We start from the raw sequence: 12,821 nt of genomic DNA on the forward strand, positions 1-12,821 counted from the left end.
ATTTCTTTGTGCTCTGTGAATTTTTCAGTTCTGTTTCGATCACAATTGTCATTCTGGTATCACAATTTCCCATTTAAATTTCCCTCTTAATTCCTATGCAAGAATTCTCATTTAAGTTTTGAATTGATCACTAAAATGCCTTCATTAGCTCTGCTGGGGAGAAGTTCTGTCCTTAGGTAAAATCAGAGACTCAAAATGATCCCTTTTTATAACTCTTGTTTGGAGATTCCCACTTTAAATGAAACTTATAGCTTATTGGTTTTTCACCTCTGACTTGTACACTCCCTAAAAAGGCAAAAGAAAGCCTCGCTAATCCAGAGTTTAATTTCAGGATGAAAATCACCTGAGGCAAAGGGGAGACAGAGCAAAAAATTCAGGCAGCTCGAGTAAAGGATCAGGATTTTCCTCTGAAGAATTCAGTGTGCTTTATCTAGGAAATGACATGAAGAGTGAGCTCTCATCACCAGAAGAAAAAGAGGTAACAATTTTTTTTTTTTTTTTAGTGATGTTAATTTTCCAATACTGGTCAAACACAGGTATATTTCTGTTCATGGATTTACCAAGAGAGAAATTTAGTGCCAGAAGCAGCTCTGAACTTGCAGTACTTGGTCTGTCAGGTCAAGAGGCAATACTGGAGCTGGAATTCTGTGAGCAAAATCAAAGGTTTTCTAGGTATTTATTTTAAAGAAAAATATAAGTATAGGAAATAGAGCATATAGAAATGGGAAAACTATGATGTAACTTTGGTAGTAATTATGAATAATTTATAAAATACTCTGATAGCTTCCATTTATTAAATTTTGACCCCACAAAAAAAGGAGAAGTAAAAAAAAAAAAAAAAAAAATAATTAAAGAGAGATAAGCTTCCATATGGGAAATTCCATCAAGTCTGCCTGTGTCCTAAGTATCTTGGATTCAAGAAACAATGTTTGGAATGAGTTTCTCTCTGTGTCATTAAAGATTGTTGTTACCAGTTTACAGTGATTTTAAAATACTTTTGAATGTAGAATACATTCAAAGAAGTAAAAACCAGCATTATGGAAACATGAAAGAACAAAAGCATAAAGTAAGCACTTGCTAACAAACTGCTGATTCCTAACATTGTCTTTGGTTTAATGGGATGGTAAAAAGCTTTGTAACCCTGAAGAACACAGGGTATGATTCCAGTTTCTACTTCCTAAATACTGTCATGGATGCTCAGCTCCTGGCATGATAATGGATTTATTTATCTGGGTCTCCTCTGTGAATACATCTTTCCAAGATTTCATGGTTTTAACCCAAGTAATTTCTCCTCTTTTGAGAACTATGTTCACTAATATGCAATTTAAAACCTCCTCAATTTCCCAGCTGATTAGGCAGTTACATCTGGTTCATGTAGATAGATATTGCAATTATAGAGTTTTGGCCTCTATTTGAATGCACCTATTGGTACTTTTAAGCTTATATATTTTAAAATCAAAAAGTTTAATCCATTAACAACAATACTTGTAATATTAGTACATAACAAAGCTTTAATTTATTTATTTGGATCCAAATTAGAAAGAATCAATAACTGATATTACTGTGCTCGGTAGTTGGACAGGGTCAGCTCTTCTGAAGTCAGCACAGTGGATCTGACAAATCCTGAAGATGTTTTAAAACAGATTCCAGAATTTTCTGAAGACTTCAAGACTCCAGAACAGTGTTTTCCAGAAGGTAAGACTCTCATGGTTTCACCACTGGGAAGTGAGAAGAGGGAAAATTCAACTTGTTTCTCCTGTGAGGCTGAGCCAATAGGGTCAGATTATTTTCAGTTCATTTTAGTTATCTGAAAAAAAGCTAAATAGTTGTCCCTATCTAGTCAACACAGAGACTGAGACATCTGAAAAATAAAACCCTTTCCCTAAAAGCCAGTTGCTTCCAAGGGGACGTGGGCAATGGCATAGACCCCATTCTGAAAAATAGGATTGTGAGGTGAGATGAATTTCACTCAGTTCAAAAGCAACCAAGTCAATCTAGGGGCTTAACATAAAAGAAGTGTGTGGGATCAGGTCTCACATGGCAATGGTCACCTGGCACATCAGATTTATTAACACTTTGCAGCAGTAAAAGTATTCCTTGAATGACATTTCAGAAACAATCTCATGAACAATCTCAAACAAAGGAGTGAAATAAGCAGAAGAAGCTGCTAAGATAAATTGAATCTCTATAGGGTGATGATTAGAGAATCATAGAATTACTTGGGTTGGAAAGGACCTTAAATATCATCCAGTAATCTAAGGACTCTTTTCAAATTGTCAGACAATATCTAGCTTTGCAACTAGTTCTAGGGTGTGTTCAGTACTTTTATGATTTCTTCCTACCCTAATTTGTAACAGCACTGGCTTTCACATTGGTCCTGACAAATTTGGTGGCTTTCTGTGCTGGGGTTACAGCACCTCATCTCTGCTTTCTAAAGAGTGTGCAGAAACTGAGGAGGACTTTTGTAACATCAAGACTTTTTCCCATGGCCTTTAAGTTTTGTGTGCCCAACAGCAGGTCAGTGAGAGCCTGTCTCAGAAATGTCTGGAAGTAATGGAAAGTTGTCCAAAGAGGCTCTACCTACTGTGTATATAAATAGGAGCTACAAGGCAAATTAAACTAGATGTATCCCAATTATTTTCCCTCTTGGTAAAACAGGGAAAACCAACAACCACAATGCAGTAACTGTGACCATTGACTTTGTCCTATCCCCAGAAGTTTCCAGGCCATGTCTTGACATTCACCTGCCTTCCTTCCATGCACTCACTGCTGTCTCTCAGGTTGTGCTCGGTACTTCCATTGTTGCCTGGGTGCTGCTGCAAAGTGTGGAGGAGAAACCTGGTGGAATCTGAGAAAAACCTGCTACCAGATTGTGGAACATTCTTGGTTTGAATCCTTCATCGTGTTCATGATTCTTCTGAGCAGTGGAGCCCTGGTTGGTGTAGCACAGTTTCATGTATTCATGAAGGATTTTTTGCTTTAATTTGCACCCAGAGAAGTTGTTTTTACCAACAAACTGAATATCTTTGAACTCATAAAGAGGGCAGAGTCTTCAAATAGCAGTTACTTATTCATCATTTTAATTATTGCAAATCTATTATTGATATTATTAAAAATTATAAGAGAGCATGAGCTAAGTTAAAAATATATGAATCTCAAAAGCTGTTTCTCTTCTGGCTGTATACTGGATTTTTCTCAGGAAGTTATGTCATAATTGTGAAATATTAAGGACATTTTATACCATTAAAACAAACAAGTGACTCTTAATACTTGGGGAAAAAAAGCTTAATTCTCTTCAATATATAAACTTTACTGTATAAATTTCTAAATATATGTGTATATTTTTATCCTGTCCTCCCAGGATTTCATTGTGCAGGAAGGATGCATCTACAGGGCTGTTATATAGAGAAAAAGAATGAGAAGGCATGGGGAGAATTACACTGTTATCATCTGGCATAGATTTGAGTAACAAATGGTGTTCAGATCTGTATTAAAACAAACTGAACGATGAAGGGGGTCTCAGTGTTGCGTGACTTTAAATGTACAAGGTTAACTTCTGATTTTTGCCATTTATCTGTATCTATTATGATTTCAGGCATTTGAAGACATCCATATACATAAGAGAGAAAGAATTCAAGCGATATTGGGATTTCTTGACAAAATGTTCACTTTCATCTTTGTTCTGGAGATGCTCCTGAAGTGGGTGGCTTATGGCTTCAAGAAGTATTTCACCAATGCCTGGTGCTGGCTGGACTTCCTCATTGTAGATGTGAGTTCTGCCCTTGCTGTTCCTACACAGCATTAGCAGCAGAATCCCTGATTATTTTCTGGCTGTAAATTTCAGACCTTAACCCCTGGAGCAATGGTGTCAGGATATTGTACTCCTGGCACTGAAAGCATGGTTTTGTTTGTTGGTTGCATTTTTTTTTTTTTTAACAGAAATAAAGGCAACAGATGGCAGGATGTTGTTAATACATTTCCTTTGTCTTCCCACTCAGGTCTCTTTGATAAACCTCTTTGGCAGTACCTTTGGCCCCATGAAATCTCTCAGGACTCTGCGAGCTCTGAGACCCTTGAGAGCACTGTCACGGTTTGAGGGAATGAGGGTAAGACTGATTGCAAACCAAAGCTTGTCAGAACTGATGAGCACAAAACAGGTTTGTGACTCATCACTGTGTCTTTATGAAGTTCACATGTTCACCCTGAGCTCAGTTTAGGAACTATAAAGTGAATTTTTAAAGAGATCCTTGGTTGTGTTCTACTTGGGCATTCCTTATAGACTTTCCTGGAGTGAGTGATCCAAGTGTTGTTGAAATTAAAACTGGCTTAGGTGGAACTTTGTTCCATTGCTGCTCAGGCATTCTTGTGTTCCTGTCTTACTGAGATAGGCAAAAATAAAATAGGGAATAAGAACTGTGAGCACAATTATAAATTTTGAAATCTGATGGCAAGCTAACTCAGAGGAGTCACTTCAGTTTTGAAAGATTTTACTGGATTGATTTACAACACCTGTAGCCTATTAAAAAGTACTTTGCTCAAATTACTGTTTCAAATGCAGTTCTTTCAGAAAACAAAAGTGTTTTTCTGTAGAACATTAGATTTTCTTTTCCCATCAAAAGAGCACATTTATTTATTATTTTTTATTCTGGAACTGAGACTGAAAATTCTGTGGTTGCAATCCTGACACCATGAAGACAGAAATGTCATTACATTAATTAGTAGAATGTACCAAAATTTCCATGTCTGGAACAAATTTTCATATTGAAACAGGTGATGTCATATTTTCTGTCTTGCTATGAAGAATGTGTGTGGCACAGTCTTCAAAAAACCTTCACAAAGCCTTTTAATTTTTCTGCTGGTCCATCAAGTTTTTCTTTGCTACCTCACAGATGAGTTCACTGCCTTCACTGTGAAACTCAAAGAAATATTCCCACCATTCCCTTACCCAGTTTTTTCAAAGCAATCTCTTATGTCTTAGCATACATTTAAAATCTGCATGGATAGTTTTCTCTGGTTTTACAGCACCTAGCACAAGAAATGTACCTGGCTCACGGTTATAGACCCCAAACACAATCATAACCCACTAAAAACAAATTAAGCCAATTACTAGTGGAGAATTATTACTGGTCCTTTTAAGAACTACTTTTGACAGTCTTAAAAATAGTCCTCTGCACTAGTGCTCGTGGATGAACACTTCAGAAATGTTATGCTAATAAAGTCTAAAACAAAGAAACAAATGGGCACTGTCCTATTCCAAAAACAAGAGAAAGTAAAAAAATAAAGGGTGGTCTTACATTTTAGTAGTGGTAAGGTCTCACAGCAGACCAAGAAATATCAACTATTGCTTTGGAAGTGTAATAGATACTAAATGTACTGTTCAAGGTCCCCCTCTCAGCTGTGACTAGTGTGGCTGTGACTGTTTACATAGAAAACATCAGGTTTTTGTTTGCAGAGATCTGTAAGTGACTGTTTACAGATACCTGAGCTCATGCTTTTTTCTGAAGCGTGTTTTTCCTCTCCCTTTTCATCCAAGGTTGTGGTCAACGCCCTCCTGGGAGCCATCCCCTCCATCATGAATGTTCTGCTCGTCTGCCTCATCTTCTGGCTCATCTTCAGCATCATGGGAGTGAACCTCTTTGCTGGGAAGTTTGGGAAATGTGTCAATATGACAGATGAAAATTCCGTATTAGATAACAACATCAAGAACAAAACAGACTGTGGGATGTATAACAACACTGGAAAAATATTCTGGGTCAACGTTAAAGTCAATTTTGATAATGTTGGCTCTGGCTACCTGGCTCTTCTTCAGGTGGTAAGTGCTTCTTGTCCTCAGTAGCCAGCACTTGTCAGATGGGCTTGACCTTTTGTCGATTCCTAACTCGTCTCTGAGGGTGATGCAAGGAGTGAAATATCCTGCAGAATATCCTGCAGAATATCCTGCAGTTTGCTCCCCCCATGTAGCTGAATGTTCATGCACACAAATGGGAAAAGGGGGACAGATGAGACCCTGGCCTGATTTTCCAGGTGATAAAGGAACATCTGGTGGGCAAGTGCTGTTGCAGCCTCCAGCAGTTTCATGATCCTGAGAGCTGGAGTCCATCTCAGAAGGAATTCTGGGGCAAATAGTGACCTTTTCTGTCCAAATGTGGGTTTTTTCAGCTATGAGGGTTGTATGGCCTTTAGTGCCGTGCTGATGAAGGTTTGCTCTGTCAGAATCCTAGGATAAAGTGTTTTGTCTCCCCCTTGAGAGCTTTCATAGCCTAATGAGGCTGAGAATGCCACACAGAGCAGCAGCCAGAGCTGGGTGCTTTGTGCCTGTGAACATAGCAAAGGCTCTTGCTCCAGTCAGTGTCATTCGGATATTGCAAATTATGTGAAGACTTTTAAGGTCAAAGTTCAACACATTTTCCATAATCTCTCATTCCAGGCAACATTTAAGGGTTGGATGGACATCATGTATGCAGCAGTAGACTCACGAGAGGTCAGTCATTGCATTCCAACCATATTTTTGGTGAATGCTGCTGCTTTCTGCAAATGCAGTATTCATTTCACACTTCTACATCTGCTGTTTGTCTGTGCTAAATACTACCAGTAATTATTTTTTGCCAGATGATGTAAACATTTAATCTGCAAATGACTCATCATATCCTAAAGCTCCTCTATTGCAATGGGGAAAGGGTTCCAGCTCTTGATCCACCCACTTAAACAGAACAAAGTGGTGTGACTTAGTAAGGAAAGAAATTGAAATGTAGAGGATGTCTTAATTTCATCAGGAGTTCAAAAGAATAAAAGAATTTTTAAAGTATTTTAGTGTTATAATATTAGCAATTTTATATATGAAAATATAAATAATATATAAAATATGAAAATACTAATAATAGTATTTTCATATATTGATAAGTTTTTGTGTGTTTAAATGTTTTTCTTCTTTGTTCTTCCATTTGAAAGGTTATTTTTCTTCTTCCATTTTTTTTTTAATCATAATAGCCATCACAGAAGTTTTTTGCTAAAAAGAGAAAAAAGAGCAGCAACATATCTAGGCCAAGAATTTTAATGGAAAGAGCTTGGAATTTGACTTCTACATAGTTTGTTTGATTTTTCATGTACTGAAAAATTTACAGCTCCTGTTCTTATTGGAAGGAACTGAACTGGTGCTTCTGCAATGTCTGTGAAAATCATGTCAAGAATATTCAAACAAAATTTTGTGTTAGACACTAATGGTAGTTTTAAACTATACCACTTTTGTCACAATTAGCAGTAAGGCTGTAAATCTTAGTTCTTCCTGGAATCAGTTTTTGAGAGGAGCTTCAATATGAAGATTATTCTCAATTGGGCCCATTTTGCTGTATTGTTATTTCTCAAGCTGCTTCTCATTCTTGCAGAAAGATGATCAGCCAGAGATGGAGAACAGTCTCTATATGTATCTCTACTTTGTGAGCTTCATCATCTTTGGGTCTTTTTTCACCCTGAACCTCTTTGTTGGTGTAATCATTGACAACTTCAACCAGCAAAAGAAAAAGATAAGTGTATTGGTTGTGTTTTAGAGAACAAGGTCCTATACATGCAATTTAAAACTTCTATTGGTATTTACCAGAGCTTTAATAATTAAGTTACAAGAAATAACTTTCTCCTTTATTTTTCCATGTAACCTGAACACCTAGATCATCCCTAACATTTCAAAGCCTCTTAAAATTTCATTCCTTTTGGGAAACTCAACATGACAGGAGACCCCTTATTTAGAAAGTGGTCTGCTACAGATGCTCTGAGTGATTTGGATATTCAGCAAGCCCAGCACGTGGGAAGCCAGGGAAAGATCTGATCCTGTCCATGTTTTTTGTTTGCATGCCTTTTGAGTGAGCTGAGTTTCACACCAAGGCTTCTACTCTGTGAATGGCTGGTTTGTGCCACTGATTTTTTTTGGACACAGTTACATGATATGAAATAAGAGCCAGTAACAGCAAAGTGTGGAAAAGGAAGGAATGCCAGTTTCCAGCATTTTAGACATTTTAAGTAGAGTAGTTTTGCTCTTCACCAAATAACAGTGACATTTCTTTGTATACTTAGGTGGGGAAGATATCTTTATGACAGAAGAACAGAAAAAATACTACAATGCAATGAAAAAGTTGGGATCCAAGAAACCTCAAAAACCCATTCCAAGACCCTTGGTAAACTGAATTCTTCACTGGGAAAATGCATTGCAAAAATGCAATTTAATTCACTGGAAAGTGCATATATTTATATGTGGCATATAAAATATTCTTATTGTCTTTAAATTGATACTCATACAGTGCTCTAAAGTTAGTTCCACACCAAAAAGTTGACTGAATTATTTTACAGGTTAAATATCTATAAAGTTCTCTGCATAAATGTTATTGGGTTTTATATTCTCCTTGGAAGTGATAAAACTTCAGGATGGGAAGGGATTTTTAATGTAATTTTTGTACTCTGCCTTTCTCCAATTTCTCCGACTTTGTTGTAGCTGAATGACTTTGCGACATAAAAATTGGAAATGTTGAAACATGTATGGATGGGTACTCCTTACTTTCATAACTGATGTCAGAAGTATTTTTTTTTTCCCCTCTAGAACAGATACCAAGGTTTCCTTTTCAACATTGTAACATCCCAAATGTTCGATGTTGTCATCATGGGTCTCATCTGCCTCAACATGATCACAATGATGGTGGAAACCTATGAGCAAAGTGAAACGAAGACAAACATCCTCAGCAAAATCAATATCCTCTTCGTTACCATCTTTACTGCAGAATGTGTGCTGAAATTGCTGGCTCTGAGGCAGTACTATTTCTCAAATGCCTGGAACATATTTGATTTAGTTGTTGTTATTATGTCACTTGTTGGTAAGTAAAATTATCTTGAAAATTCTTTATTATATCAATTTTTATTCTTTTTAGAAAGAAAAAAAATTAGTTAAAATTTATTAACTGCAAATAGTCATTGAAATGTAAGTCATAATACAATAAGGTCTTAAGGAAAAAATAAGCAAGCCCCATCAAAATTATATTAAATAATATTAAATGTGATTCAAGCATATTGAACAGGTAAACTTTTGGTGTTTTCTTAATAACCCTATAAGCTTTAGAACTTTATTTTTACTTTTGGCTGGTTTGTTAAAAGCTGTTAGACAAATTTTTATCCTTAAATAATATGTCTGCACAATATAAATATATACACTTTATAATGTGTATATCTTTATAATGGTTCTTTAACTTTTTTTTTCTCATCTGAAATACAGAATGAATAACTCATCATAGCAGTATCACATTACATGATAATTTCCATTGTCACAGATTTAGTACCAACTAAGCAATATTCAATCAGATCAATTATTGGGTTTTGTCATCTGTGTTTCTGACAGATGACTGAAATATATAGAAAAATAGGAATATAATATATAGAAAATAGGAATATTCTATACATATTCCAGGCATACTGGAATATGTATAGAATAGAAGACTGGAATTATATTATAGCCTGTAGAATTCTGTTTCTATAAATGGCATTGCTGACTGAAAATAAGGGTTCTCACTTTGTACCATGATAGAAAACGTCACCAAAAATGTATTAGTTTTTACTTGAAGGGATTGCAATGGAAGAATGGGGTAAAGAGCTCTGTTGCAAATTTGAGCTTCCAATTTAACTATTCCCAGGGCTAGTACTGCCCTAGCACCAGGCATTTAGGGCAAGAAGGATATTTCAGTTCTTTACTATGACTCGTGTCTTGGGTAAGTAGTATTCCAGTAAGACTATGGCTCTTTCTTGAGAAATTATGTTTCTGGATTGTAAATACAGAAAAATTTATCCAAAACAGCTGCACTTAGAAAATATAAGCCCCTTCTAGTGCTACTAGGTGTCATTTATTTCATTCAAACAAAGAAAAAATAACATCCATGTGTAGCTCTGTCCCTGAATGAACCAAAAGCCATTGTAGAGTGGCATGTACAGCTTCTATGTTCATCACTCTGTTTGCTTCTACATATCATGCTTATATTATCTAAATGATAACCATGACATTGCATTATATCATGTTTTCTTAGTTTAGCTTTGTAGTGTCAGTATTTGAAGACAAATGTAGAAGGTAATTTGAATCTGCTGAAATATTCATGCAACCAGAGTCAAAGAAAACCATCAGTCATCAAGTGTCAGCTGATACAGATATTTGAAGTTGTGCACAGAAAGTTCCTTGTCATCTTTTGTGCAACAGGGACTGTCCTCTGATGGCTGAAGAATGTAGCTCATAATTGCTGATTTCAATAACTATTATTTCAATTCAGCTTTTCCTAAAAGTTATTCTGGTAGGGCTTAGCAAACACACATCAGATTTTTTGAGCTGTGAATATATTATCATTCCAGCCTCTTTACTAGTTAAGAAAAAATGCGATATTCTAATGAGTTGTTATCCTCTCCTTTTCAGCCTTACTGCTTTCCAGCATTGGCAAAGCCTTTGAACATTTCTTACCACCCACACTCTTCAGGGTCATTCGTTTGGCTCGGATTGGCCGGATCCTGAGACTCATCCGGGGAGCCAAAGGAATTCGAACTCTCCTCTTTGCCTTAATGATGTCCCTTCCTGCTCTGTTCAACATTGGCCTCTTGCTGTTTCTGGTTATGTTCATTTATGCCATTTTTGGCATGGCTAACTTTGCCTATGTGAAGATGGAAGGTGGCATTGACGATATGTTCAACTTCCAAACCTTTGCTAACAGCATGCTCTGTCTCTTCCAAATCACCACGTCAGCTGGCTGGGATGGTCTTCTCAGTCCTATTTTAAACACTGGGCCACCATACTGTGATCCAAACATAAATGGTACAGTGGGTGAATGTGGTAAACCTGCCATAGGTATTATTTATTTTGTAAGTTACATCATTATATCATTTCTAATTGTTGTAAACATGTATATAGCCATTATTCTGGAGAATTTCAATGCTGCCACTGAGGAAAGTGCAGAACCTTTAGGGGAAGATGACTTTGATATATTTTATGAAATCTGGGAGAAGTTTGATCCTGAGGCAACTCAGTTTATAACTTTCTCTAAGCTTTCAGACTTTGCAGATGCTCTGCCCAAGCCCTTGTGCGTACCAAAACCAAACAAAGTTGAACTCACAGCAATGGACCTGCCTGTGGTCAGTGGGGACAAGATACACTGCTTGGATATCTTGTTTGCTTTCACCAAGAGGGTGTTGGGAGATTCTGGGGACCTGGATACTCTGAAAGTACAAATGGAGGAGAAATTCATGGCTGCCAATCCGTCAAAGCAATCCTATGAGCCAATATCGACCACGCTCAGCCACAGGCAAGAGGAAGCGTCGGCCACGGTGATCCAGCGTGCCTACAGGAGTCACCTGCTCCAGCGCTCCCTCAAACAGGCTTCCTACCTGTACCAGCACAGAACTGGCAGCTCTGACACTCTGGGAGATGCTGCTCCAGAAAATGAAGGACTCATCGCATCTATGCTGCGTGCAAATTATGGTAGGAGTCCTAACAGGTCTGAAACGTCGTCCTCAGTGTCCATCCCTCCGTCGTATGACAGTGTCACAAGAGAGAGTAGTGGCAATCTTGTGGTTGAGAATGGAGAAGTAACAGGCAATCAACAATCTCCAGACATGAAGTAGTTAATTGGTGTCAAAGCTGTTAAGAATATTTTTACATTTTCACGGAAGAGAATATTGTAAATACATGTCAGCAGAGGCAGCCTCCCTATGAAACCAGGTCTGTGGGTGGTGATCAGTTAATAATGGCAGCTGAGAATCATGGCCTTTGGCTCTGCTCTGTTCGTATTTCTTCAATATTTTCCTATTCAGAGAAAGGTTTTGGATCTATTTGATCAATGGCATCTCACTGCACAGCGGGTCCCACAGTACCTGGGTGCTGTGACATGTTCACAGGCAAACTCAGCTGATATTTCCCCTGTACAGGAAGCAGAGAAAAGTCCAAGCACCAATGGATCTACTGGAGAACAGAAAATGAATGTCAATATGAGTATAAATTGAGGAATGGAAAGGAGCTAAAACTTATTCCATTTCTAATTGCTACCATCAATATAAACCTGTTTAGCAAATTGCTGATGATTTTTTAGATATCTTTTTTATGTTTGGGGACAGATGTGCCACAAACATAGACCCTGCATGATCCACAGATATTCCACAGTATAGTGGACTTCTTCCCATATGATCGATTTACAGAATAAACCATGGCATGTATGTTATCATAGTTGTGTTACTGACATTTAATGAAATAATAAATACAACTCTTAGTATTACAGAAGTCATACTGAGCAGAGCAAAACCTTACTTTGTTTTGCCTGTGAGGATTATTTTTTTTAACCCAGTTTCCTCTGGCAGTGAGGTGAAGGCAGCTGTACCATCAATCACTCCATAAAAAATTTGCATTTGTTGCATACTTTCCTCAAACTTCTCCTAACAGCTGAGTTTTGTGTTCAAGTTCATTCTTGACAATGTGGCAGAGAGGAGAAACACAAATAACACTGGCTGGAAATTGGTGATATCACTTCAGCCACTCCCTTAGACACCAGAAACCAAGGCTGGGGAGCTCCACATGGGACCCATCAGAGGCATCCTTAGTCACGGTGATGAACATCATCTGTGGCCATGGATATGTCCCTTTGGGAGGTAGGAGCCTTTCTCCCTCCTGCCTGTGTTTTTCTGATGGGAGAACCAGCCTTCTCTCTCCTGCAAAGGTTAGAAGAGAACAAATTATGAGTAACATAGGCAATTATGAAATCTGGGTTGAAATACTTGGGTCTAGGGTTAACATAAGCCTAAGGATGTAATCACAAATTCTACTT

General features: G+C 37.4%; 1 protein-coding gene across 1 annotated transcript in view; it reads left to right on the forward strand.

Moving 5' to 3' along the window:
- Positions 1 to 11,628, forward strand: part of LOC128805024 (sodium channel protein type 5 subunit alpha-like) — a 32,508-nt gene extending 20,880 nt beyond the window's left edge. Inside the window, exons 17-27 of the mRNA XM_053973451.1 lie at positions 332 to 478; positions 1,575 to 1,695; positions 2,781 to 2,935; positions 3,596 to 3,769; positions 3,999 to 4,106; positions 5,534 to 5,812; positions 6,428 to 6,481; positions 7,383 to 7,524; positions 8,065 to 8,165; positions 8,585 to 8,855; positions 10,430 to 11,628. Of these exons, the coding sequence (XP_053829426.1) occupies positions 332 to 478; positions 1,575 to 1,695; positions 2,781 to 2,935; positions 3,596 to 3,769; positions 3,999 to 4,106; positions 5,534 to 5,812; positions 6,428 to 6,481; positions 7,383 to 7,524; positions 8,065 to 8,165; positions 8,585 to 8,855; positions 10,430 to 11,628 (2,751 nt within the window). The remainder of the gene's footprint in view (positions 1 to 331; positions 479 to 1,574; positions 1,696 to 2,780; positions 2,936 to 3,595; positions 3,770 to 3,998; positions 4,107 to 5,533; positions 5,813 to 6,427; positions 6,482 to 7,382; positions 7,525 to 8,064; positions 8,166 to 8,584; positions 8,856 to 10,429) is intronic.
- Positions 11,629 to 12,821: the final 1,193 nt, after the last annotated feature.

This window comes from Vidua macroura, chromosome 1 (genome assembly GCF_024509145.1).
Source record: "Vidua macroura isolate BioBank_ID:100142 chromosome 1, ASM2450914v1, whole genome shotgun sequence".
Classification (NCBI taxonomy): Eukaryota; Metazoa; Chordata; class Aves; order Passeriformes; family Viduidae; genus Vidua; species Vidua macroura.